The 27817-nt window shown below is 60.2% G+C and overlaps 1 protein-coding gene across 1 annotated transcript in view; it reads right to left on the bottom strand.

The window, feature by feature from the left end:
• LOC147114469 (dynein regulatory complex subunit 11-like) overlaps window positions 1–27817 on the bottom strand; it is a 96894-nt gene that overhangs the window by 19589 nt on the left and 49488 nt on the right. Inside the window, exon 2 of the mRNA XM_085992166.1 lies at window positions 5956–6283. Within this exon, the coding sequence (XP_085848292.1) occupies window positions 5956–6283 (328 nt within the window). The remainder of the gene's footprint in view (window positions 1–5955; window positions 6284–27817) is intronic.

The raw sequence follows: 27817 nt of genomic DNA, 5'->3' as shown, positions 1-27817 counted from the left end.
AATAGTGGGGTAACATTAGCTACCCTCCAATCCATGGGTACTGTTCCAGAGTCTATCGAATTCTGGAAGATGATCAGCAATGCATCTACTATTTCTAGGGCCACTTCCTTAAGTACCCTAGAATGTAGATTATCAGGCCCTGGGGATTTATCGGCCTTCAGTCCCATCAATTTTCCCAACACCATTTCCCTGCAAATACTGATTTCTTTCAGTTCCACCCTTTCATCAGACCCTATGTTCCCCGGCATCTCTGGGAGGTTATTTTTGTCCTCCTTTGTGAAGACAGAACCAAAGTATGTATTTAATTGGTCCACCATTTCTTTGTTCCCCATTATAAATTCCCCTGATTCTGACTGCAAGGGACCTACGCTTGACTTCACCAATCTTTTTCTCTTCACATATCTATAAAAGCTTTTACAGTCAGTTTTTATGTTCCCTGCAAGCTTACTCTCATATTCTATTTTCCCCTTCTTAATTAATCCCTTTGTCCTCCTTTGTTGAATCCTAAACTGCACGCAATCCTCAGGATTATTGCTTTTTCTGGCCAATTTATATGTCCTCTCCTTGGATCTTATGCTATCCCTAATTTCCCTTGTTAGCCACGGTTGAGTCACCTTTTTTGTTTTATTTTTATGCCAAACTGGGATGAACAAATTCTGTAGTTCATCCATTCGGTCTTTGAATGTTTGCCATTGCCTATCCACCGTCAACCCTTTGAGTGACATTCCCCAATCAATCCTACCCAACTCGCTCCTCAGACCATCGTAGTTCCCTTTATTTAAATTTAGGACCCAAGCCTCTGAGTCAATTACTTCATTTTCCATCTTAATGAAGAATTCGATCATATTATGATCGCTCCGACCCAAGGGGCCTCATACAACAAGATTGCTTATTAATCCTTTCTCATTACATAATACCCAGTCTAAGATGGCCTGATCTCTGGTTGCTTCCTCGACATATTGGTCCAGGAAACCATCCCGTAAACACTCCAGGAATTCCTCCTCCACAGTATTGTTACTAATTTGGTTAACCCAATCTATATGTAGATTAAAGTCACCCATGATGACTGCTGTGCCCTTATTGCACGCTTCTTTAATTTCCCTTTTAATGCCATCCCCAACCTCCGCCTTACTCTTTGCAGGTCTATATAACCGCTCCCACTAACGTTTTCTGCCCCTTAGTATTTCTCAATCCTACCCATACAGATTCCACATCATCAGAGCTAATATACTTCCTTACAATTGTTTTAATTCAATGGAACATCCTCTGCCATTTCCGCCACCTCCAACGTGATCCCACCACCAAACGCATCTTCCCCCCCCTCCCCTTTCAACATTCTGTAGGGACCGCTCCCTCCGAGACACCCTAGTCCACTCCTCTATCACCCCCAGCACTCCTTCCCCTTCGCCCATGCAAGTGCAGGAGAGGCAACACCTGCCCTTATACCCCCCCCTCTTCCCACTGTCCAGGGCCCCAAACACCCCTTCCAGGTGAAACAGCGATTTACTTGTACTTTTTGCAATCTAGTATACTGTATTCGCTGCTCACGATGTGGTCTCCTCTACACTGGGGAGACCAAACGCAGATTGGGCGACCGCTTTGTGGAACACCTCCGTTCGGTCCATAAGGGTGACCCCGAGCTTCCGGTCGCCTGTCATTTTAATTCACCGCTCCATTCCCACTCGGACCTCACCGTCCTTGGCCTCTTGCATTGTTCCACGGAAGCTCAGCGTAAACTCGAGGAACAGCACCTCATCTTCCGACTAGGCACTTTACAGCCTTCCGGACTCAATATCGAGTTCAACAATTTCAGATCATAACCTCGGCCCCTATTACATTTTTATATATATTTTTTATCCACACCTTTGTTTTGTGCCCTTCCCCCTTTTTTTTCTGTCCCACATGGCAGCTGTCTCCCATTCTGCCAGCGCATTTCACACCTAATCTAGAGCCGTCTTTTGTCTCCACTAGTCCTATCACCATCTCGTCTGGTTTTGAATACCTCTTAATGTCTCTTCACTTCCCTTGTTCTTTATCCCCATTCCCCAGCCCCCAAACTGGCCTTTAATCTGTTTCATTTGCTGTGTTTTTTCAGTCCTGATGAAGGGTTTCGACCTGAAACGTTGACTCTATTTCTCTCTCCACGGATATTGCCTGGCCTGCTGAGTTTTTCCAGCATTTTGTGTTGTTATTTCGGATTTCCAGCATCCGCAGTATTTTGCTATCGTAAATCCTCCCTTGTTGGGCTTTTTACATATTGGATTAGAAAGGAGTCCTTTACACATTGTAGGAACTCCATTCCCTTATCCCCTTTACCTACCTCTCCTGTTCAATATCGTTTTCACAAGTGGAGGATACAAGTAACACCCCAGAAATAGCTGTAAATCAGGAAATGTAAGGGAGGGAGGAAAATTCCAATCACCAGGGAAGTGGTGCTGAGCAAATTGTTGGAGCTGCGGGTTGACAAGTCCCTGGGTCCTGATGGACTTCATCCTAGGGTCTTAAAAGAAGTGGCTAGTGAGATAGTTGATGCGTTGGTTTTAATTTTCCAAAATTCCCTAGATTCGTGCAAGGTTCCATTAGATTGGAAAATAGCAAATGTAACTCCTTTATACAAAAAGGGAGGGTGACAGAAACCAGGAAACTACAGGCCAGTTAGCTTAACATCTGTCATAGGGAAGATGTTAGAAGCTATTATTAAAGACGTTATAGCAGGGCACTTAGAAAAGTTCAAGGTTATCAGGCAGAGTTAACATGGTTTTGTGCAAGGGAATTCATGTTTAACCAATTTATTGGAGTTCTTTGAGGAAGTAACATGTGCTGTGGATAAAGGGGAACTGGTGGATGTACTGTACTTAAATTTCCAGAAGGCGTTTGATAAGGTGCCACATCAAAGGTTATTGCAGAAAATAAATGCTCATGTTGTAGGGGGTAACATATTGGCATGGATAGAAGATTGGCTAGCTAACAGGAAACAGAGAGTAGGCATAAATGGGTCATTTTCTGGTTGGCAAGATGTAACGAGTGGTGTGCCACAGGGATCAGTGCTGGGGCCTCAACTTTTTACAATTTATATAAATGACTTGGATGAAGGGACCGAAGGCATGGTTGCTAAATTTGCTGATGACACAAAGATAGGTAGGAAAGTAAATTGTGAAGAGGACATAAGGAGGCTACAAAGAGATATAGATAGGTTAAGTGAGTGGGCAAAGATCTGGAAAATGGAGTATAATGTGGGAAAATGTGAAATTGTCCATTTTTGGCAGGAAGAATAAAAAAGAAGCATATTATCTAAATGGTGAGAGTTTGCAGAGCTTCAGTTATACAGGGCATTGGGGAGACCACATCTGGAGTACTGTGTACAGTCTTGGTCTCCTTATTTAAGGAAGGATGTAAATGCATTGGAAGCAGTTCAGAGAAGGTTTACTAGACTAATACCTGGAATAATTGCAAAATACTGCTGATGAAGGGTCCCAGACCTGAAACGTTAACTCGGTTTCTCTCTCCACCGATGCTGCCTGGCTTGCTGAGTATTTCCAGCATTTTCTGTTGTTATTTAATACCTGGAATGGGCGGGTTGTCTTTTGAGGAAAGGTTGGACAGGCTAGGCTTGTATCCGCTGGAGTTTAGAAGAGTAAGAGGTGGAAGGGAGGTGGAGGAAGAAACATATAGGGGGAAAAATTCAGTATCTATCCGTTTGGGGCGCGATTATTGGCCGTGCGCAAAGTTTAGCGGATGATACAAAAATTGGTGGGGTGGTAAATAGCGAGGAGGGTAGCCTCAGTCTGCAGGACGATATAGATGGGTTGGTCAGATGGGCGGAACAGTGGCAAATGGAATTTAACCCGGAAAAGTGCGAGGTGATGCACTTTGGGGGGACTAACAAGGCAAGGGAATACACAATGAATGGTAAGACCCTCGGCAAGACGGAGGTGCAGAGGGATCTAGGGGTGCAAGTACACAGATCCCTGAAGGCGGCGGAACAGGTGGATAAGGTGGTAAAAAAGGCATATGGGATACTTGCCTTCATTAGCCGAGGCATAGAATATAAGAGCAAGGAGGTTATGATGGAGCTGTATAAAACACTGGTTAGGCCACAACTGGAATACTGTGTGCAGTTCTGGTCGCCACACTACAGGAAGGATGTGATCGCTTTGGAGAGGGTGCAGAGGAGATTCACCAGGATGTTACCAGGGCTGGAGCGCTTCAGCTATGAAGAAAGGCTGGGCAGATTGGGTTTGTTTTCCTTGGAGCAGAGGAGGCTGAGGGGGGACATGATTGAGGTGTACAAAATTATGAGGGGCATAGATAGGATGGATACTGAGGAGTTTTTTCCCTTAGTAGAAGGGTCAATAACTAGGGGGCATAGATTCAAGGTAAAGGGCGGGAGGTTTAGAGGGGATTTGAGAAAGAACTTTTTCACCCAGAGGGTGGTTGGAGTCTGGAACTCACTGCCTGAAACTCACTGCCTGAAAGGGTTGTGGAGGCAGGAACCCTCACAACATTGAAGAAGCATTTGGATGAGCACTTGAAATGCCATAACATACAAGACTACGGACCAAATGCTGGAATATGGGATTAGATTAGACGGGGCTTGATGGCCGGCACGGACACGATGGGCCGAAGGGCCTCTATCCGTGCTGTATAACTCTATGACTCTATGACTCTATGACTCTATAAGGGGTCGCCCATTTAAGACAGAGATGAGGAGAAATTTTTTCTCAGAGGGTCGTGGGTCTTTGGAACTCTCTTCCTCAGAGGGCGGTGGAAGCAGAGTCTTTAATATTTTTAAGCCAGAGGTAGATAGATTCTTGGTAAGCAAGGGGGTGAAAGGTTATCGGGGAGGCGGGAATGTGGAGTAATCGGATCAGCCATGATCTTATTGAATGGCGGAGCAGGCTCGAGGGGCCGAGTGGCCGACTCCTGCTCCTAATTCGTATGTTCGTAATTAATATCTGGGTGGTTGAAATCCCCCATGATTATTATTCTATGTTTTTTACTAATTTCCCTAATTTGTCTGCATATTTCTTCCTCCACCTCCCTTCCACTATTAGGTGGTCTGTAGACTACGCCTATTAGTGTGATTAATCCTTTATTATCTTTTATTATCTCTATCCATATGGATCTATTTTTGTCTTGCTGATATCAGCATCACTTTTTTCTCCTGCCATTATATTATCCCTAATAAGTAGACCTTCTCTATCTTTTCTAAATATGTTGCACCCGGCAATGTTTAATTCCCAGTCCTGGTTTTTCTGTAGCCATGTCTCAGTAATCCCTACTATGTCTGGTTCCTCGCAATGTATGATTGCCTCCAGCTCCCCTGTTTTATTACGGACACTGTGTGCATTGTTGTACAGACAGTTTAACTCCTTTTTAACAGGATTTCCTCTCACTTTATGTTTAACTATCTTTTTAGACTCTTCTATAAGTCTATTTATTCCCTTGCCATCAATGTCCTCCCTTACTTTATTCTTTCCTGTGCTCTCTCTTCCTGTTTTGTTTATATTTAGGCTGGTTACGTTTCTTGTAGATCCCTCCCCCATCTTACTTGTTTAAAGCCTTTGTCACCTCTCTATTTACCCTTTCCGCTGGGACACGGGTCCCATCCCGGCTCAGGTGGAGCCCGACCCATGTATTAAATACGTGTACAATCTCACACCCAAAATATGTGTTTAAACACTAAAGGATAATGTTAACACATCCACACTGAAGGGGCGTGTTTACACACTCCCAAACAACAGCACACGTTTACACACTCACACGCACACGTTTACACACTCACACACACACTGAAGCAATAGTTAAGTCATATACAGAGATATATGAACACAATGATACACTCAGACAATATGCTTACACACTCAATAAGTGCACTCATGCAGTAATGCACCCAACTGACACAATCACAGAATACGCTTACACACTCAGTCTCACACACTCAGTCTTACACACCGGTGTCAGTTTCAGGTCCTGGATCACATCGTCCATAAAGTGAAACTCCGAGAGCCCTTTCTCCACCATCTCCTTCCGCACCTCGAGAATCCGACCCATCACCCCTTCCAGGAGCATCTGAACGACCCGCCATTTCTGGGGGTGAGCCATTTGGTCCTGGACAATCTCCAGCTTGCGGAAGATCCGGATGTACTTGATGAAGAGGTTGTTCTGGTATCGGAAGAAGGCCATTCCGTCCTTGTTGATGTCCAGCGATGTGCCAGATGTCTCTAAATCCAGCAGGTCACTCAGGCTGTACTGGGCTCTCATCCACAGGCGATTGAAGGTGCTGGGAAAGGGTCGGACATCAGAGTTAGAATCCTGACCCGTGAGCATCTCAGACACGACAAACCACCAATTACTGCTCCCGAGGGAGAGGAATCCGTGGAACCCAGAGACAGCCCCTGAATTGATACTTTAAATAACATTCCAACAGTGCGAGGGATACAGACTCCAACAGACAGCACCCACTGGGATCGATACACCGGCACAATCCACTAGAGATCCACCATACCCTGGGACCCTCACCAAACTCCTCGCAGGGACAACCAGGGGCCGTTACCAAGGGACCGTTACCCAGGGACCGTTACCCAGGGACCGTTACCCCGGGACCGTTACCCAGGGACCGTTACCCAGAGACCGTTACCCAGGGACCGTTACCCAGGGATCGTTACCCAGGGACCGTTACCCAGGGGCCGTTACCCAGGGACCGTTACCCAGGGACCGTTACCCAGGGACCCTGACCCCGGGACCGTTACCCAGGGACCGTTACCCAGGGACCGTTACCCAGGGACCGTTACCCTGGGAACGTTACCCCGGGACCGTTACCCAGGGGCCGTTACCCAGGGACAGTTACCCAAGGACAGTTACCCAGAGACCGTTACCCAGGGACCGTTACCCAGAGACCGTTACCCAGGGACCGTTACCCCGGGACCGTTACCCCGGGACCGTTACCCAGGGACCGTTACCCAGGGACCCTGACCCCGGGACCGTTACCCAGGGACCGTTACCCAGGGACCGTTACCCTGGGAACGTTACCCCGGGACCGTTACCCAGGGGCCGTTACCCAGGGACAGTTACCCAGGGACCGTTACCCAGGGACCATTACCCAGGGACCGTTACCCAGGGACCGTTACCCAGGGACCGTTACCCCGGGACCGTTACCCTGGGAACGTTACCCAGGGACCGTTACCCAGGGACCGTTACCCAGGGACCGTTACCCAGGGACCGTTACCCAGGGGCCGTTACCCAGGGACCGTTACCCTGGGAACGTTACCCCGGGACCGTTACCCAGGGACCGTTACCCAGGGACAGTTACCCAGGGACCGTTACCCAGGGACCGTTACCCAGGGACCGTTACCCAGGGACAGTTACCCAGGGACCGTTACCCCGGGAACGTTACCCAGGGAGCTTTACCCCGGGACCGTTACCCAGGGACCGTTACCCAGGGACCGTTACCCAGGGACAGTTACCCAGGGACCGTTACCCCGGGACCGTTACCCCGGGACCGTTACCCCGGGACCGTTACCCAGGGACCGTTACCCCGGGACCGTTACCCAGGGACCGTTTCCAAGGGACCATTACCCCGGGACCATTACCCAGGGACCGTTACCCAGGGACCGTTACTCAGGGACCGTTACCCCGGGACCGTTACCCCGGGATCGTTACCCCGGGACCGTTACCCAGGGGCCGTTACCCAGGGACCGTTACCCAGAGACCGTTACCCAGGGACCGTTACCCCGGGACCGTTACCCAGGGACCGTTACCCCGGGACCGTTACCCCGGGATCGTTACCCCGGGACCGTTACCCAGGGGCCGTTACCCAGGGACCGTTACCCAGAGACCGTTACCCAGGGACCGTTACCCCGGGACCGTTACCCAGGGACCGTTACCCAGGGACCGTTACCCAGGGGCCGTTACCCAGGGACTGTTACCCAGGGACCGTTACCCAGGGACCGTTACCCAGGGACCGTTACCCAGGGACCGTTACACAGGGGCCGTTACCCCGGGACCGTTACCCAGGGACCGTTACCCCGGGACCGTTACCCAGGGACCGTTACCCAGGGACCGTTACCCCGGGACCGTTACCCAGAGACCGTTACCCAGGGACCGTTACCCAGGGACCGTTACCCAGGGACCGTTACCCAGGGGCCGTTACCCCGGGACCGTTACCCAGGGACCGTTACCCCGGGACCGTTACCCAGGGACCGTTACCCAGAGACCGTTACCCAGGGACCGTTACCCCGGGACCGTTACCCTGGGACCGTTACCCAGAGAGCGTTACCCAGGGAACGTTACCCAGGGACCGTTACCCAGGGACCGTTACCCAGGGACCGTTACCCCGGGACCGTTACCTAGAGAGCGTTACCCAGGGAACGTTACCCAGGGAACGTTACCCAGGGACCGTTACCCAGGGACCGTTACCCAGGGACCGTTACCCCGGGACCGTTACCTAGGGTCCGTTACCCAGGGAACGTTACCCAGGGACCGTTACCCCGGGACCGTTACCCAGGGACCGTTACCCAGGGACCGTTACCCCGGGACGGTTACCCAGGGGCCGTTACCCAGGGACCGTTACCCAGAGACCGTTACCCAGGGACCGTTACCCCGGGACCGTTACCCAGGGGCCGTTACCCAGGGACCGTTACCCAGAGACCGTTACCCAGGGACCGTTACCCCGGGACCGTTACCCAGGGACCGTTACCCAGGGACCGTTACCCAGGGACCGTTACCCAGGGGCCGTTACCCAGGGACCGTTACCCAGGGACCGTTACCCAGGGACCGTTACCCCGGGACCATTACCCAGGGACCGTTACCCAGGGACCGTTACTCAGGGACCGTTACCCCGGGACCGTTACCCCGGGATCGTTACCCCGGGACCGTTACCCAGGGGCCGTTACCCAGGGACCGTTACCCAGAGACCGTTACCCAGGGACCGTTACCCCGGGACCGTTACCCAGGGACCGTTACCCCGGGACCGTTACCCCGGGATCGTTACCCCGGGACCGTTACCCAGGGGCCGTTACCCAGGGACCGTTACCCAGAGACCGTTACCCAGGGACCGTTACCCCGGGACCGTTACCCAGGGACCGTTACCCAGGGACCGTTACCCAGGGGCCGTTACCCAGGGACTGTTACCCAGGGACCGTTACCCAGGGACCGTTACCCAGGGACCGTTACCCAGGGACCGTTACACAGGGGCCGTTACCCCGGGACCGTTACCCAGGGACCGTTACCCCGGGACCGTTACCCAGGGACCGTTACCCAGGGACCGTTACCCCGGGACCGTTACCCAGAGACCGTTACCCAGGGACCGTTACCCAGGGACCGTTACCCAGGGACCGTTACCCAGGGGCCGTTACCCCGGGACCGTTACCCAGGGACCGTTACCCCGGGACCGTTACCCAGGGACCGTTACCCAGAGACCGTTACCCAGGGACCGTTACCCCGGGACCGTTACCCTGGGACCGTTACCCAGAGAGCGTTACCCAGGGAACGTTACCCAGGGACCGTTACCCAGGGACCGTTACCCAGGGACCGTTACCCCGGGACCGTTACCTAGAGAGCGTTACCCAGGGAACGTTACCCAGGGAACGTTACCCAGGGACCGTTACCCAGGGACCGTTACCCAGGGACCGTTACCCCGGGACCGTTACCTAGGGTCCGTTACCCAGGGAACGTTACCCAGGGACCGTTACCCCGGGACCGTTACCCAGGGACCGTTACCCAGGGACCGTTACCCCGGGACGGTTACCCAGGGGCCGTTACCCAGGGACCGTTACCCAGAGACCGTTACCCAGGGACCGTTACCCCGGGACCGTTACCCAGGGGCCGTTACCCAGGGACCGTTACCCAGAGACCGTTACCCAGGGACCGTTACCCCGGGACCGTTACCCAGGGACCGTTACCCAGGGACCGTTACCCAGGGACCGTTACCCAGGGGCCGTTACCCAGGGACTGTTACCCAGGGACCGTTACCCAGGGACCGTTACCCAGGGACCGTTACACAGGGGCCGTTACCCCGGGACCGTTACCCAGGGACCGTTACCCCGGGACCGTTACCCAGGGACCGTTACCCAGGGACCGTTACCCCGGGACCGTTACCCAGAGACCGTTACCCAGGGACCGTTACCCAGGGACCGTTACCCAGGGACCGTTACCCAGGGGCCGCTACCCCGGGACCGTTACCCAGGGACCGTTACCCCGGGACCGTTACCCAGGGACCGTTACCCAGAGACCGTTACCCAGGGACCGTTACCCCGGGACCGTTACCCTGGGACCGTTACCCAGAGAGCGTTACCCAGGGAACGTTACCCAGGGACCGTTACCCAGGGACCGTTACCCAGGGACCGTTACCCCGGGACAGTTACCTAGAGAGCGTTACCCAGGGAACGTTACCCAGGGAACGTTACCCAGGGACCGTTACCCAGGGACCGTTACCCAGGGACCGTTACCCAGGGACCGTTACCCCGGGACCGTTACCCAGGGACCGTTACCCAGGGAACGTTACCCAGGGACCGTTACCCCGGGACCGTTACCCAGGGACCGTCACCCAGGGACCGTTACCCCGGGACCGTTACCCCGGGACCGTTACCCAGAGAGCGTTACCCAGGGAACGTTACCCAGGGACCGTTACCCAGGGACCGTTACCCAGGGACCGTTACCCAGGGACCGTTACCCAGAGACCGTTACCCAGGGACCGTTACCCAGGGACCGTTACCCCGGGACCGTTACCCAGAGAGCGTTACCCAGGGAACGTTACCCAGGGACCGTTACCCAGGGACCGTTACCCAGGGACCGTTACCCCGGGACCGTTACCCAGGGACCGTTACCCAGGGACCGTTACCCAGGGGCCGTTACCCAGGGACCGTTACCCAGGGGCCGTTACCCCAGGACCGTTACCCAGGGACCGTTACCCAGGGACCGTTACCCAGGGGCCGTTACCCACGGACCGTTACCCAGGGACCGTTACCCAGGGACCGTTACCCAGGGACCGTTACCCAGGGACCGTTACCCCGGGACCGTTACCCAGGGGCCGTTACCCAGGGACCGTTACCCAGGGGCCGTTACCCAGGGACCGTTACCCAGGGACCGTTACCCAGGGACCGTTACCCAGGGACAGTTACCCAGGGACCGTTACCCAGGGACCGTTACCCCGGGACCGTTACCCAGGGACCGTTACCCCGGGACCGTTACCCAGTGACCGTTACCCAGGGACCGTTACCCACGGACCGTTACCCAGGGACCGTTACCCAGGGACCGTTACCCAGGGACCGTTACCCCGGGGCCGTTACCCAGGGACCGTTACCCAGGGACCGTTACCCAGGGACCGTTACCCCGGGACCGTTACCCAGGGACCGTTACCCAGGGACCGTTACCCAGGGACCGTTACCCAGAGACCGTTACCCAGGGACCGTTACCCACGGACCGTTACCCAGGGACCGTTACCCAGGGACCGTTACCCAGGGACCGTTACCCCGGGGCCGTTACCCAGGGACCGTTACCCAGGGACCGTTACCCAGGGACCGTTACCCCGGGACCGTTACCCAGGGACCGTTACCCAGGGACCGTTACCCAGGGACCGTTACCCAGGGACCGTTACCCAGGGGCCGTTACCCAGAGACCGTTACCCAGGGACCGTTACCCAGGGACCGTTACCCAGAGACCGTTACCCAGGGACCGTTACCCACGGACCGTTACCCAGGGACCGTTACCCAGGGACCGTTACCCAGGGACCGTTACCCCGGGGCCGTTACCCAGGGACCGTTACCCAGGGACCGTTACCCAGGGACCGTTACCCAGAGACCGTTACCCCGGGACCGTTACCCAGGGACCGTTACCCAGGGACCGTTACCCAGGGACCGTTACCCAGGGACCGTTACACAGGGGCCGTTACCCCGGGACCGTTACCCAGGGACCGTTACCCAGGGACCGTTACCCAGGGACCGTTACCCAGGGACCGTTACCCCGGGACCGTGACCCAGGGACCGTTACCCCGGGACCGTTACCCAGGGACCGTTACCCCGGGACCGTTACCCAGGGACCGTTACCCAGGGACCGTTACCCCGGGACCGTTACCCAGGGACCGTTACCCAGGGACCGTTACCCAGGGACCGTTACCCAGGGACCGTTACCCCGGGACCGTTACCCAGGGACCGTTACCCCGGGACCGTTACCCAGGGACCGTTACCCAGGGACCGTTACCCAGGGGCCGTTACCCAGGGACCGTTACCCCGGGACCGTTACCCAGGGACCGTTACCCCGGGACCGTTACCCCGGGACCGTTACCCCGGGACCGTTACCCACGGACCGTTACCCAGGGACCGTTACCCAGGGACCGTTACCCAGGGACCGTTACCCAGGGACCGTTACCCAGGGACCGTTACCCAGAGACCGTTACCCAGGGACCGTTACCCAGGGACCGTTACCCCGGGACCGTGACCCAGGGACCGTTACCCCGGGACCGTTACCCAGGGACCGTTACCCCGGGACCGTTACCCAGGGACCGTTACCCAGGGACCGTTACACAGGGGCCGTTACCCCGGGACCGTTACCCAGGGACCGTTACCCCGGGACCGTTACCCAGGGACCGTTACCCCGGGACCGTTACCCAGGGACCGTTACCCAGGGACCGTTACCCAGGGACCGTTACCCAGGGGCCGTTACCCAGGGACCGTTACCCCGGGACCGTTACCCCGGGACCGTTACCCAGGGACCGTTACCCAGGGACCGTTACCCAGGGACCGTTACCCCGGGACCGTTACCCAGGGACCGTTACCCAGGGGCCGTTACCCAGGGACCGTTACCCAGGGACCGTTACCCCGGGACCGTTACCCAGGGACCGTTACCCAGAGACCGTTACCCAGAGACCGTTACCCAGGGACCGTTACCCACGGACCGTTACCCCGGGACCGTTACCCAGGGGCCGTTACCCAGGGACCGTTACCCAGGGATCGTTACCCAGGGACCGTTACCCAGAGACCGTTACCCAGGGACCGTTACCCCGGGACCGTTACCCAGGGATCGTTACCCAGGGACCGTTACCCAGGGACCGTTACCCAGGGACCGTTACCCAGGGACCGTTACCCAGGGACAGTTACCCCGGGACCGTTACCCAGGGACCGTTACCCAGGGACCGTTACCCAGAGACCGTTACCCAGAGACCGTTACCCAGGGACCGTTACCCAGGGACAGTTACCCCGGGACCGTTACCCAGGGACCGTTACCCAGGGACCGTTACCCAGAGACCGTTACCCAGAGACCGTTACCCAGGGACCGTTACCCAGGGACCGTTACCCAGGGACCGTTACCCACGGACCGTTACCCCGGGACCGTTACCCAGAGACCGTTACCCAGGGACCGTTACCCAGAGACCGTTACCCAGAGACCGTTACCCAGAGACCGTTACCCAGGGACCGTTACCCAGGGACCGTTACCCAGGGACCGTTACCCAGAGACCGTTACCCAGAGACCGTTACCCAGGGACCGTTACCCCGGGACCGTTACCCAGAGACCGTTACCCAGGGACCGTTACCCAGGGACCGTTACCCAGGGGCCGTTACCCCGGGACCGTTACCCAGGGACCGTTACCCAGGGACCGTTACCCAGAGACCGTTACCCAGGGACCGTTACCCCGGGACCGTTACCCAGGGACCGTTACCCAGAGACCGTTACCCAGGGACCGTTACCCAGGGACCGTTACCCAGGGACCGTTACCCAGGGACCGTTACCCAGGGGCCGTTACCCAGGGACCGTTACCCCGGGACCGTTACCCAGGGACCGTTACCCAGGGACCGTTACCCCGGGACCGTTACCCAGGGACCGTTACCCCGGGACCGTTACCCCGGGACCGTTACCCAGGGACCGTTACCCAGGGACCGTTACCCACGGACAGTTACCCAGGGACCGTTACCCAGAGACCGTTACCCAGGGACCGTTACCCAGGGACCGTTACCCCGGGACCGTTACCCAGGGACCGTTACCCAGGGACCGTTACCCAGGGACCGTTACCCCGGGACCGTTACCCAGGGACCGTTACCCAGGGACCGTTACCCACGGACCGTTACCCAGGGACCGTTACCCAGGGACCGTTACCCAGGGACCGTTACCCAGGGACCGTTACCCAGAGACCGTTACCCAGGGACCGTTACCCAGGGACCGTTACCCAGGGACAGTTACCCAGGGACCGTTACCCAGGGACCGTTACCCAGGGACCGTTACCCAGGGACCGTTACCCCGGGACCGTTACCCACGGACAGTTACCCAGGGACCGTTACCCAGAGACCGTTACCCAGGGACCGTTACCCAGGGACCGTTACCCCGGGACCGTTACCCCGGGACCGTTACCCAGAGACCGTTACCCAGGGACCGTTACCCAGGGACCGTTACCCAGGGACCGTTACCCAGAGACCGTTACCCAGGGACCGTTACCCAGGGACCGTTACCCCGGGGCCGTTACCCAGGGACCGTTACCCAGGGACCGTTACCCCGGGACCGTTACCCAGGGACCGTTACCCAGAGACCGTTACCCCGGGACCGTTACCCAGAGACCGTTACCCAGGGACCGTTCCCCAGGGACCGTTACCCAGGGACCGTTACCCAGGGACCGTTACCCAGAGATCGTTACCCAGGGACCGTTACCCAGGGACCGTTACCCAGGGGCCGTTACCCAGGGACCGTTACCCAGGGACCGTTACCCAGGGACCGTTACCCAGAGACCGTTACCCCGGGACCTTTACCCAGGGACCGTTACCCAGAGACCGTTACCCAGGGGCCGTTACCCAGGGACCGTTACCCAGGGGCCGTTACCCAGGGACCGTTACCCCGGGACCGTTACCCAGGGACCGTTATCCAGAGACCGTTACCCAGGGGCCGTTACCCAGGGACCGTTACCCAGGGACCGTTACCCAGGGACCGTTACCCAGGGACTGTTACCCCGGGACCGTTACCCAGAGACCGTTACCCAGGGACCGTTACCCAGGGACCGTTACCCCGGGACCGTTACCCAGGGGCCGTTACCCAGGGACCGTTACCCAGGGACCGTTACCCCGGGACCGTTACCCAGGGACCGTTACCCAGGGACCGTTACCCAGGGACCGTTACCCAGGGACCGTTACCCCGGGACCGTTACCCAGAGACCGTTACCCAGAGACCGTTACCCAGGGACCGTTACCCCGGGACCGTTACCCCGGGACCGTTACCCAGGGACCGTTACCCAGGGACCGTTACCCAGGGACCGTTACCCGGAGACCGTTACCCCGGGACCGTTACCCCGGGACCGTTACCCAGGGACCGTTACCCAGGGACCGTTACCCCGGGACCGTTACCCAGAGACCGTTACCCAGGGACCGTTACCCAGGGACCGTTACCCCGGGACCGTTACCCAGGGACCGTTACCCCGGGACCGTTACCCCGGGACCGTTACCCAGAGACCGTTACCCAGGGACCGTTACCCCGGGACCATTACCCAGGGACCGTTACCCAGGGACCGTTACCCCGGGACCGTTACCCAGAGACCGTTACCCAGGGACCGTTACCCAGGGACAGTTACCCACGGACCGTTACCCAGGGACCGTTACCCCGGGACCGTTACCCCGGGACAGTTACCCAGGGACCGTTACCCCGGGACCGTTACCCAGGGACCGTTACCCAGGGAGTGTTACCCAGGGACCGTTACCCAGAGACCGTTACCCCGGGACAGTTACCCAGGGGCCGTTACCCAGGGACCGTTACCCCGGGACCGTTACCCACGGACCGATACCCAGGTACCGTTACCCAGGGACCGTTACCCAGAGACCGTTACCCAGGGACCGTTACCCAGGGACCGTTACCCAGAGACCGTTACCGAGGGACCGTTACCCAGGGACCGTTACCCAGGGACCGTTACCCAGGGACCGTTACCCAGGGACCGTTACCCAGAGACCGTTACCCAGAGAGCGTTACCCAGGGACAGTTACCCAGGGACCGTTACCCAGGGACCGTTACCCAGAGAGCGTTACCCAGGGACCGTTACCCCGGGACCGTTACCCAGGGGCCGTTACCCAGAGACCGTTACCCAGAGACCGTTACCCAGAGAGCGTTACCCAGGGACAGTTACCCAGGGACCGTTACCCCGGGACCGTTACCCAGGGACCGTTACTCAGGGACCGTTACCCCGGGACCGTTACCCAGGGGCCGTTACCCAGAGACCGTTACCCAGGGACCGTTACCCAGGGACCGTTACCCAGAGACCGTTACCCAGAGACCGTTACCCAGGGACCGTTACCCAGGGACCGTTACCCAGGGGCCGTTACCCAGGGACCGTTACCCAGAGACCGTTACCCAGGGACCGTTACCCAGGGACCGTTACCCAGGGGCCGTTACCCAGGGACCGTAACCCAGGGACCGTTACCCAGAGACCGTTACCCCGGGACCGTTACCCCGGGACCGTTACCCAGGGACCGTTACCCAGGGACCGTTACCCAGGGACCGTTACCCAGGGACCGTTACCCAGAGACCGTTACCCAGGGACCGTTACCCAGGGGCCGTTACCCAGGGACCGTTACCCAGGGACCGTTACCCAGGGACCGTTACCCAGAGACCGTTACCCCGGGACCGTTACCCCGGGACCGTTACCCAGAGACCGTTACCCAGGGACCGTTACCCAGGGACCGTTACCCAGGGACCGTTACCCAGAGACCGTTACCCAGGGACCGTTACCCAGGGGCCGTTACCCAGGGACCGTTACCCAGGGACCGTTACCCCGGGACCGTTACCCAGAGACCGTTACCCAGAGACCGTTACCCAGGGACCGTTACCCAGGGACCGTTACCCAGGGGCCGTTACCCAGGGACCGTTACCCAGGGACCGTTACCCAGGGACCGTTACCCAGAGACCGTTACCCCGGGACCGTTACCCCGGGACCGTTACCCAGAGACCGTTACCCAGGGACCGTTACCCCGGGACCGTTACCCAGGGACCGTTACCCAGGGACCGTTACCCAGGGACCGTTACCCCGGGACCGTTACCCAGGGACCGTTACCCAGGGACCCTGACCCAGGGACCGTTACCCAGGGACCGTTACCCAGGGGCCGTTACCCAGGGACCGTTACCCAGGGACCGTTACCCCGGGACCGTTACCCCAGGGACCGTTACCCAGGGACCGTTACCCAGGGACCGTTACCCCGGGACCGTTACCCAGAGACCGTTACCGAGGGACCGTTACCCAGGGACCGTTACCCAGGGACCGTTACCCAGGGACCGTTACCCAGGGACCGTTACCCAGAGACCGTTACCGAGGGACCGTTACCCAGGGACCGTTACCCAGGGACCGTTACCCAGGGACCGTTACCCAGAGACCGTTACCCCGGGACCGTTACCCAGGGACCGTTACCCAGGGACCGTTACCCAGGGACCGTTACCCAGGGACCGTTACCCCGGGACCGTTACCCAGGGACCATTACCCCGGGACCGTTACCCAGGGACCGTTACCAGGGACTGTTACCCAGAGACCGTTACCCCGGGACCGTTACCCAGAGACCGTTACCCCGGGACCGTTACCCAGGGACCGTTACCCAGGGACCGTTACCCAGGGACCGATACCCAGGGACCGTTACCCAGAGACCGTTACCCCGGGACCGTTACCCAGGGACCGTTACCCAGGGGCCGTTACCCAGGGGCCGTTACCCAGGGACCGTTACCCCGGGACCGTTACCCAGGGACCGTTACCCAGGGACCGTTACCCAGGGGCCGTTACCCAGGGACCGTTACCCAGGGGCCGTTACCCAGGGACCGTTACCCCGGGACCGTTACCCCGGGACCGTTACCCAGAGACCGTTACCCAGGGACCGTTACCCAGGGGCCGTTACCCAGGGACCGTTACCCAGGGACCGTTACCCAGGGACCGATACCCAGGGACCGTTACCCAGAGACCGTTACCCCGGGACCGTTACCCAGGGACCGTTACCCAGGGACCGTTACCCAGGGACCGTTACCCCGGGACCGTTACCCAGGGACCGTTACCCAGGGACCGTTACCCAGGGACCCTGACCCAGGGACCGTTACCCAGGGACCGTTACCCAGGGAGTGTTACCCAGGGACCGTTACCCAGAGACCGTTACCCAGGGGCCGTTACCCAGGGGCTGTTACCCCGGGACCGTTACCCAGAGACCGTTACCCCGGGACCGTTACCCAGGGACCGTTACCCAGGGACCGTTACCCAGGGGCCGTTACCCCGGGACCGTTACCCAGAGACCGTTACCCAGGGACCATTACCCCGGGACCGTTACCCAGAGACCGTTACCCCGGGACCGTTACCCCGGGACCGTTACCCAGAGACCGTTACCCCGGGACCGTTACCCAGAGACCGTTACCCCGGGACCGTTACCCCGGGACCGTTACCCAGAGACCGTTACCCAGGGACCGTTACCCAGGGACCGTTACCCAGGGACCGTTACCCAGGGACTGTTACCCAGGGACCGTTACCCCGGGACCGTTACCCAGAGACCGTTACCCCGGGACCGTTACCCAGGGACCGTTACCCAGAGACCGTTACCCAGGGACCATTACCCCGGGACCGTTACCCAGAGACCGTTACCCCGGGACCGTTACCCAGGGGCCGTTACCCAGGGACCGTTACCCAGGGACCGTTACCCCGGGACCGTTACCCCGGGACCGTTACCCAGAGACCGTTACCCCGGGACCGTTACCCAGAGACCGTTACCCAGGGACCGTTACCCAGGGACCGTTACCCAGGGACCGTTACCCAGGGACCGTTACCCCGGGACCGTTACCCCGGGACCGTTACCCAGGGACCGTTACCAAGGGACCGTTACCCAGGGACCGTTACCCAGAGACCGTTACCCAGGGACCGTTACCCCGGGACCGTTACCCAGGGACCGTTACCCAGGGACCGTTACCCAGGGACCGTTACCCAGAGACCGTTACCCCGGGACCGTTACCCAGGGACCGTTACCCAGGGACCGTTACCAAGGGACCGTTACCCAGGGACCGTTACCCAGGGACCGTTACCCAGGGACCGTTACCCCGGGACCGTTACCAAGGGACCGTTACCCAGGGACCGTTACCCAGGGACCGTTACCCAGGGACCGTTACCCCGGGACCGTTACCCAGAGACCGTTACCCAGGGACCGTTACCCAGGGACCGTTACCCAGGGACCGTTACCCAGGGACCGTTACCCCGGGACCGTTACCCAGGGACCGTTACCCCGGGACAGTTACCCAGGGACCGTTACCCAGGGACCGTTACCCAGGGACCGTTACCCCGGGACCGTTACCCAGGGACCGTTACCCCGGGACCGTTACCCAGGGACCATTACCCAGGGACCGTTACCCACAGACCGTTACCCAGGGACCGTTACCCAGGGACCATTACCCAGGGACTGTTACCCACAGACCGTTACCCAGGGACCGTTACCCAGGGACCGTTACCGAGGGACCGTTACCCAGGGGCCGTTACCCCGGGACCGTTACCCCGGGACCGTTACCCAGGGGCCGTTACCCAGGGACCGTTACCCAGGGACCATTACCCAGGGACCGTTACCCCGGGACCGTTACCCAGAGACCGTTACCCAGGGACCGTTACCCAGGGACCGTTACCCAGAGACCGTTACCCAGGGACCGTTACCCCGGGACCGTTACCCCGGGACCGTTACCCAGAGACCGTTACCCAGGGGCCGTTACCCAGGGACCGTTACCCAGGGACCGTTACCCAGGGACCGTTACCCAGGGACCGTTACCCCGGGACCGTTACCCAGAGACCGTTACCCAGGGACCGTTACCCAGGGACCGTTACCCCGCGACCGTTACCCAGGGACCGTTACCCCGGGACCGTTACCCAGGGACCGTTACCCAGGGACCGTTACCCCGGGACCGTTACCCAGGGACCGTTACCCAGGGACCGTTACCCAGAGACCGTTACCCAGGGACCGTTACCCAGGGACCGTTACCCAGGGACCGTTACCCAGGGACCGTTACCCAGGGACCGTTACCCAGAGACCGTTACCCAGGGACCGTTACCCAGAGACAGTTACCCAGGGACCGTTACCCAGGGAACGTTACCCAGGGACCGTTACCCAGAGACCGTTACCCAGGGACCGTTACCCAGGGACCGTTACCCAGGGACCGTTACCCAGAGACAGTTACCCAGGGACCGTTACCCAGGGACCGTTACCCAGGGACCGTTACCCAGGGACCGTTACCCAGAGACAGTTACCCAGGGACCGTTACCCAGGGACCGTTACCCAGAGACCGTTACCCAGGGACCGTTACCCCGGGACCGTTACCCCGGGACCGTTACCCAGGGACCGTTACCCAGGGACCGTTACCCAGGGACCGTTACCCAGAGACCGTTACCCAGGGACCGTTACCCAGGGACCGTTACCCCGGGACCGTTACCCAGGGACCGTTACCCAGGGACCGTTACCCAGAGACCGTTACCCAGGGACCGTTACCCAGGGACCGTTACCCCGGGACCGTTACCCAGGGACCGTTACCCAGGGACCGTTACCCAGGGACCGTTACCCCGGGACCGTTACCCCGGGACCGTTACCCAGAGACCGTTACCCAGGGACCGTTACCCCGGGACCGTTACCCCGGGACCGTTACCCCGGGACCGTTACCCAGAGACCGTTACCCAGGGACCGTTACCCAGGGACCGTTACCCAGAGACCGTTACCCAGGGACCGTTACCCCGGGACCGTTACCCCGGGACCGTTACCCAGGGACTGTTACCCAGGGACCGTTACCCAGGGACCGTTACCCAGGGACCGTTACCCAGGGACCGTTACCCAGGGACCGTTACCCAGGGGCCGTTACCCACGGACCGTTACCCAGAGACCGTTACCCAGAGACCGTTACCCAGGGACCGTTACCCATAGACCGTTACCCACGGACCGTTACCCAGGGACCGTTACCCAGGGACCGTTACCCCGGGACCGTTACCCAGGGACCGTTACCCAGGGACCGTTACCCAGGGACCGTTACCCAGGGACCGTTACCCCGGGACCGTTACCCAGGGACCGTTACCCAGGGACCGTTACCCAGGGACCGTTACCCCAGGACCGTTACCCAGAGACCGTTACCCCGGGACCGTTACCCAGAGACCGTTACCCCGGGACCGTTACCCAGGGACCGTTACCCCGGGACCATTACCCACGGACCGTTACCCAGGGACCGTTACCCAGGAACCGTTACCCCGGGGCCGTTACCCACGGACCGTTACCCCGGGACCGTTACCCAGGGACCGTTACCCAGGGACCGTTACCCCGGGACCGTTACCCAGGGACCGTTACCCCGGGACCGTTACCCCGGGACCGTTACCCCGGGACCGTTACCCAGGGACCGTTACCCAGGGACCGTTACCCACGGACCGTTACCCAGGGACCGTTACCCAGGGACCGTTACCCCGGGGCCGTTACCCACGGACCGTTACCCCGGGACCGTTACCCCGGGACCGTTACCCATAGACCGTTACCCAGGGGCCGTTACCCAGGGACCGTTACCCACGGACCGTTACCCAGAGACCGTTACCCAGGGACCGTTACCCAGAGAACGTTACCCAGAGACCGTTACCCAGGGGCCGTTACCCAGGGACCGTTACCCAGGGACCGTTACCCAGGGACCGTTACCCAGGGGCCGTTACCCAGAGACCGTTACCGAGGGACCGTTACCCAGGGACCGTTACCCCGGGACCGTTACCCAGGGACCGTTACCCCGCGACCGTTACCCCGGGACCGTTACCCAGGGACCGTTACCCAGGGACCGTTACCCAGGGACCGTTACCCAGGGGCCGTTACCCAGGGACCGTTACCCAGGGACCGTTACCCCGCGACCGTTACCCCGGGACCGTTACCCAGGGACCGTTACCCAGGGACCGTTACCCAGAGACCGTTACCGAGGGACCGTTACCCAGGGACCGTTACCCAGGGACCGTTACCCAGGGACCGTTACCCCGCGACCGTTACCCCGGGACCGTTACCCAGGGACCGTTACCCAGGGACCGTTACCCAGGGACCGTTACCCAGGGGCCGTTACCCCGGGACCGTTACCCCGGGACCGTTACCCAGAGACCGTTACCCAGGGACCGTTACCCAGGGACCGTTACCCAGGGACCGTTACCCCGGGACCGTTACCCCGGGACCGTTACCCAGGGACCGTTACCCCGGGACCGTTACCCAGGGACCGTTACCCAGAGACCGTTACCCAGAGACCGTTACCCAGGGACCGTTACCCAGAGACCGTTACCCAGGGGCCGTTACCCAGGGGCCGTTACCCAGGGACCGTTACCCAGGGACCGTTACCCAGGGGCCGTTACCCAGGGACCGTTACCCAGGGACCGTTACCCAGGGGCCGTTACCCAGGGACCGTTACCCAGGGACCGTTACCCAGGGATCGTTACCCAGGGGCCGTTACCCAGGGACCGTTACCCAGGGACCGTTACCCAGGGGCCGTTACCCAGGGACCGTTACCCAGGGACCGTTACCCAGAGACCGTTACCCAGGGGCCGTTACCCAGGGACCGTTACCCAGGGACCGTTACCCAGGGACCGTTACCCAGGGACCGTTACCCACGGACCGTTACCCAGGGACCGTTACCCAGGGACCGTTACCCAGGGACCGTTACCCAGGGACCGTTACCCAGAGACCGTTACCCAGGGACCGTTACCCAGGGACCGTTACCCAGGGACCGTTACCCAGGGACCGTTACCCAGAGACCGTTACCGAGGGACCATTACCCAGGGACCGTTACCCCGGGACCGTTACCCAGGGACCGTTACCCAGGGACCGTTACCCAGGGACCGTTACCCAGGGACCGTTACCCAGAGACCGTTACCCAGGGACCGTTACCCCGGCACCGTTACCCAGGGACCGTTACCCAGGGACCGTTACGCAGGGGCCGTTACCCAGGGACCGTTACCCAGGGACCGTTACCCCGGGACCGTTACCCAGGGACAGTTACCCAGGGACCGTTACCCCGGGACCGTTACCCCGGGACCGTTACCCCGGGACCGTTACCCAGGGACCGTTACCCAGGGACCGTTACCCAGGGACTGTTACCCAGGGACCGTTACGCAGGGGCCGTTACCCAGGGACCGTTACCCAGGGACCGTTACCCCGGGACCGTTACCCAGGGACAGTTACCCAGGGACCGTTACCCCGGGACCGTTACACCGGGACCGTTACCCCGGGACCGTTACCCAGGGACCGTTACCCCGGGACCGTTACACCGGGACCGTTACCCAGGGACCGTTACCCAGGGACCGTTACCCAGGGACGGTTACCCACGGACCCTTACCCAGGGATCGTTACCCAGGGACCGTTACCCAGGGACCGTTACCCAGGGACGGGTACCCAGGGACCGTTACCCCGGGACCGTTACCCCGGGACCGTTACCCAGGGACGGGTACCCAGGGACCGTTACCCAGGGACCGTTACCCAGGGACCGTCACCCAGGAACTGTTACCCAGGGACCGTTACCCCGGGACCGTTACCCCGGGACCGTTACCCAGGGACCGTTACCCAGGGACAGTTACCCAGGGACCGTTACCCAGGGGCCGTTACCCAGGGACCGTTACCCAGGGACCGTTACCCAGGGACCGTTACCCAGGGACCGTTACCCAGGGGCCGTTACCCAGGGGCCGTTACCCAGGGACCGTTACCCCGGGACCGTTACCCAGGGACCGTTACCCCGGGACCGTTACCCACGGACCGTTACCCAGGGACCGTTACCCCGGGACCGTTACCCAGGGACCGTTACCCCGGGACCGTTACCCACGGACCGTTACCCAGGGACCGTTACCCCGGGACCGTTACCCACGGACCGTTACCCAGGGACCGTTACCCAGGGACAGTTACCCAGGGACCGTTACCCAGGGACCGTTACCCCGGGACCGTTAGCCAGGGACCGTTACCCAGGGACCGTTACCCAGGGACCGTTACCCCGGGACCGTTACCCCGGGACCGTTACCCAGAGACCGTTACCCAGGGACCGGTACCCCGGGACCGTTACCCAGGGACCGTTACCCAGGGACCGTTACCCCGGGACCGTTACCCAGAGACCGTTACCCCGGGACCGTTACCCAGATACCGTTACCCAGGGGCTGTTACCCAGGGACCGTTACCCAGAGACCGTTACCCAGAGACCGTTACCCAGTGGCCGTTACCCAGGGACCGTTACCCCAGGACCGTTAACCAGGGACCGTTACCCAGGGACCGTTACCCAGAGACCGTTACCCAGGGACCGTTACCCAGAGACCGTTACCCCGGGACCGTTACCCCGGGACCGTTACCCAGGGACCGTTACCCAGGGACCGTTACCCAGGGGCAGTTACCCCGGGACCGTTACCCAGGGACCGTTACCCAGGGGCAGTTACCCAGGGACAGTTACCCAGGGGCCGTTACCCAGGGACCGTTACCCAGGGGCAGTTACCCAGGCACCGTTACCCAGGGACCGTTACCCCGGGACCGTTACCCAGAGACCGTTACCCCGGGACCGTTAGCCAGGGACCCTTACCCCGGGACCATTACCCAGGGACCGTTACCCAGGGACCCTGACCCCGGGACCGTTACCCAGGGACCGTTACCCAGGGACCGTTACCCAGTGAGCGTTACCCCGGGACCGTTACCCAGGGACCGTTACCCCGGGACCGTTACCCAGGGACACTGACCCCGGGACCGTTACCACGGGACCGTTACCCAGGGACTGTTACCCAGGGACCGTTACCCAGGGACCGTTACCCAGGGACCGTTACCCAGGGACCGTTACCCCGGGACCGTTACCCAGGGACCGTTACCCCGGGACCGTTACACCGGGACCGTTACCCAGGGACCGTTACCCCGGGACCGTTACCCAGGGACCGTTACCCCGGGACCGTTACCCCGGGACCGTTACCCAGGGACCGTTACCCAGGGACCGTTACCCCGGGACCGTTACCCCGGGACCGTTACCCCGGGACCGTTACCCAGGGACCGTTACCCAGGGACCGTTACCCCGGGACCGTTACCCAGGGACCGTTACCCAGGGACCGTTACCCAGGGATCGTTACCCGGGGATCGTTACCCAGGGAACGTTACACCGGGACCGTTACCGAGGGACCGTTACCCAGGGATCGTTACCCAGGGACCGTTACCCAGGGACCGTTACCCAGGGACCGTTACCCAGGGACCGTTACCCCGGGACCGTTACCCCGGGACCGCTACCCAGGGACCGTTACCCAGGGACCGTTACCCAGGGACCGTTACCCCGGGACCGTTACCCAGGGACCGTTACCCAGGGACCGTTACCCAGGGACCGTTACCCAGGGACCGTTACCCAGGGACCGTTACCCAGGGGCCGTTACCCAGGGACCGTTACCCAGGGGCCGTTACCCAGGGACCGTTACCCAGGGACTGTTACCCCGGGACCGTTACCCAGGGACCGTTACCCAGGGATCGTTATCCAGGGACCGTTACCCAGGGACCGTTACCCAGGGATCGTTACCCAGGGACCGTTACCCAGAGACCGTTACCCAGGGACCGTTACCCAGGGACCGTTACCCCGGGACCGTTACCAAGGGACCGTTACCCAGGGACCGTTACCCCGGGACCGTTACCCAGGGACCGTTACCCAGGGACCGTTACCCAGGGACCGTTACCCAGGGACCGTTACCCAGGGAGTGTTACCCAGGGACCGTTACCCAGGGACCGTTACCCCGGGACCGTTACCCAGGGACCGTTACCCAGGAGCCGTTACCCAGGGGCCGTTACCCAGGGACCGTTACCCCGGGACCGTTACCCCGGGACCGTTACCCAGAGACCGTTACCCAGGGACCGTTACCCAGGGACCGTTACCCAGGGACCGTTACCCAGGGACCGTTACCCCGGGACCGTTACCCCGGGACCGTTACCCAGGGACCGTTACCCACGGACCGTTACCCAGGGACAGTTACCCAGGGACTGTTACCCCGGGACCGTTACCCAGGGACCGTTACCCAGGAGCCGTTACCCAGGGGCTGTTACCCAGGGACCGTTACCCCGGGACCGTTACCCAGGGACCGTTACCCAGGGACCGTTACCCAGGGACCGTTACCCAGGGATCGTTACCCACGGACCGTTACCCAGGGACTGTTACCCAGGGACCGTTACCCAGGGACCGTTACCCAGGGACTGTTACCCAGGGACCGTTACCCCGGGACCGTTACCCAGGGACTGTTACCCAGGGACCGTTACCCAGGGACCGTTACCCAGGGACTGTTACCCAGGGACCGTTACCCCGGGACCGTTACCCAGGGACTGTTACCCAGGGGCCGTTACCCAGGGACCGTTACCCAGGGAGCGTTACCCAGGGAGCGTTACCCAGGGACCGTTACCCAGAGACCGTTACCCAGGGACCGTTACCCAGGGACCGTTACCCAGGGACCGTTACCCAGGGGCCGTTACCCAGGGGCCGTTACCCAGGGACCGTTACCCAGGGGCCGTTACCCACGGACCGTTACCCAGAGACCGTTACCCAGGGACCGTTACCCAGGGACTGTTACCCCGGGACCGTTACCCACGGACCGTTACCCAGAGACCGTTACCCAGGGACCGTTACCCAGGGACTGTTACCCCGGGACCGTTACCCACGGACCGTTACCCAGAGACCGTTACCCAGGGACCGTTACCCAGGGACCGTTACCCAGGGACCGTTACCCCGGGACCGTTACCCACGGACCGTTACCCAGGGACCGTTACCCACGGACCGTTACCCAGAGACCGTTACCCAGGGACCGTTACCCAGGGACAGTTACCCAGGGACCGTTACCCAGAGACCGTTACCCAGGGACCGTTACCCAGGGGCCGTTACCCAGGGACCGTTACCCAGGGACCGTTACCCAGGGACCGTTACCCAGGGATCGTTACCCAGGGACCGTTACCCAGGGGCCGTTACCCAGGGGCCGTTACCCAGGGGCCGTTACCCAGGGACCGTTACCCAGGGGCCGTTACCCCGGGACCGTTACCCCGGGACCGTTACCCAGGGACCGTTACCCCGGGACCGTTACCCCGGGACCGTTACCCAGGGACCGTTACCCAGGGACCGTTACCCCGGGACCGTTTCCCAGGGGCCGTTACCCAGGGACCGTTACCCAGGGACCGTTACCCAGGGACCGTTACCCAGGGACCGTTACCCCGGGACCGTTACCCCGGGACCGTTACCCGGGACCGTTACCCAGGGGCCGTTACCCCGGGACCGTTACCCAGGGACCGTTACCCAGGGACCGTTACCCAGGGACCGTTACCCCGGGACCGTTACCCAGGGACCGTTACCCAGGGACCGTTACCCAGGGACCTTTACCCAGGGACCGTTACCCCGGGACCGTTACCCAGGGACCGTTACCCAGGGACCGTTACCCAGGGACCGTTACCCAGGGACCGTTACCCAGGGAACGTTACCCAGAGACCGTTACCCAGGGACCGGTACCCCGGGACCGTTACCCAGGGACCGTTACCCAGGGACCGTTACCCAGGGACAGTTACCCAGGGACCGTTACCCAGAGACCGTTACCCAGGGACCGTTACCCAGGGACCGTTACCCAGGGACCGTTACCCAGAGACCGTTACCCAGGGACCGTTACCCAGGGACCGTTACCCAGAGACCGTTACCCAGGGACCGTTACCCAGGGACCGTTACCAAGGGACCGTTACCCAGAGACCGTTACCCAGAGACCGTTACCCAGTGGCCGTTACCCAGGGACCGTTACCCAGGGACCGTTACCCAGGGACCGTTACCCAGGGACCGTTACCCAGGGACCGTTACCCCGGGACCGTTTCCCAGGGACCGTTACCCAGGGACCGTTACCCAGGGACCG

This window comes from Somniosus microcephalus, chromosome 7 (assembly GCF_052327205.1).
Source record: "Somniosus microcephalus isolate GS21.2 chromosome 7, FLI_Smic_1.0, whole genome shotgun sequence".
In the NCBI taxonomy this organism is placed as follows: domain Eukaryota; kingdom Metazoa; phylum Chordata; class Chondrichthyes; order Squaliformes; family Somniosidae; genus Somniosus; species Somniosus microcephalus.
This window is presented reverse-complemented; position numbering and strand designations above follow the sequence as displayed.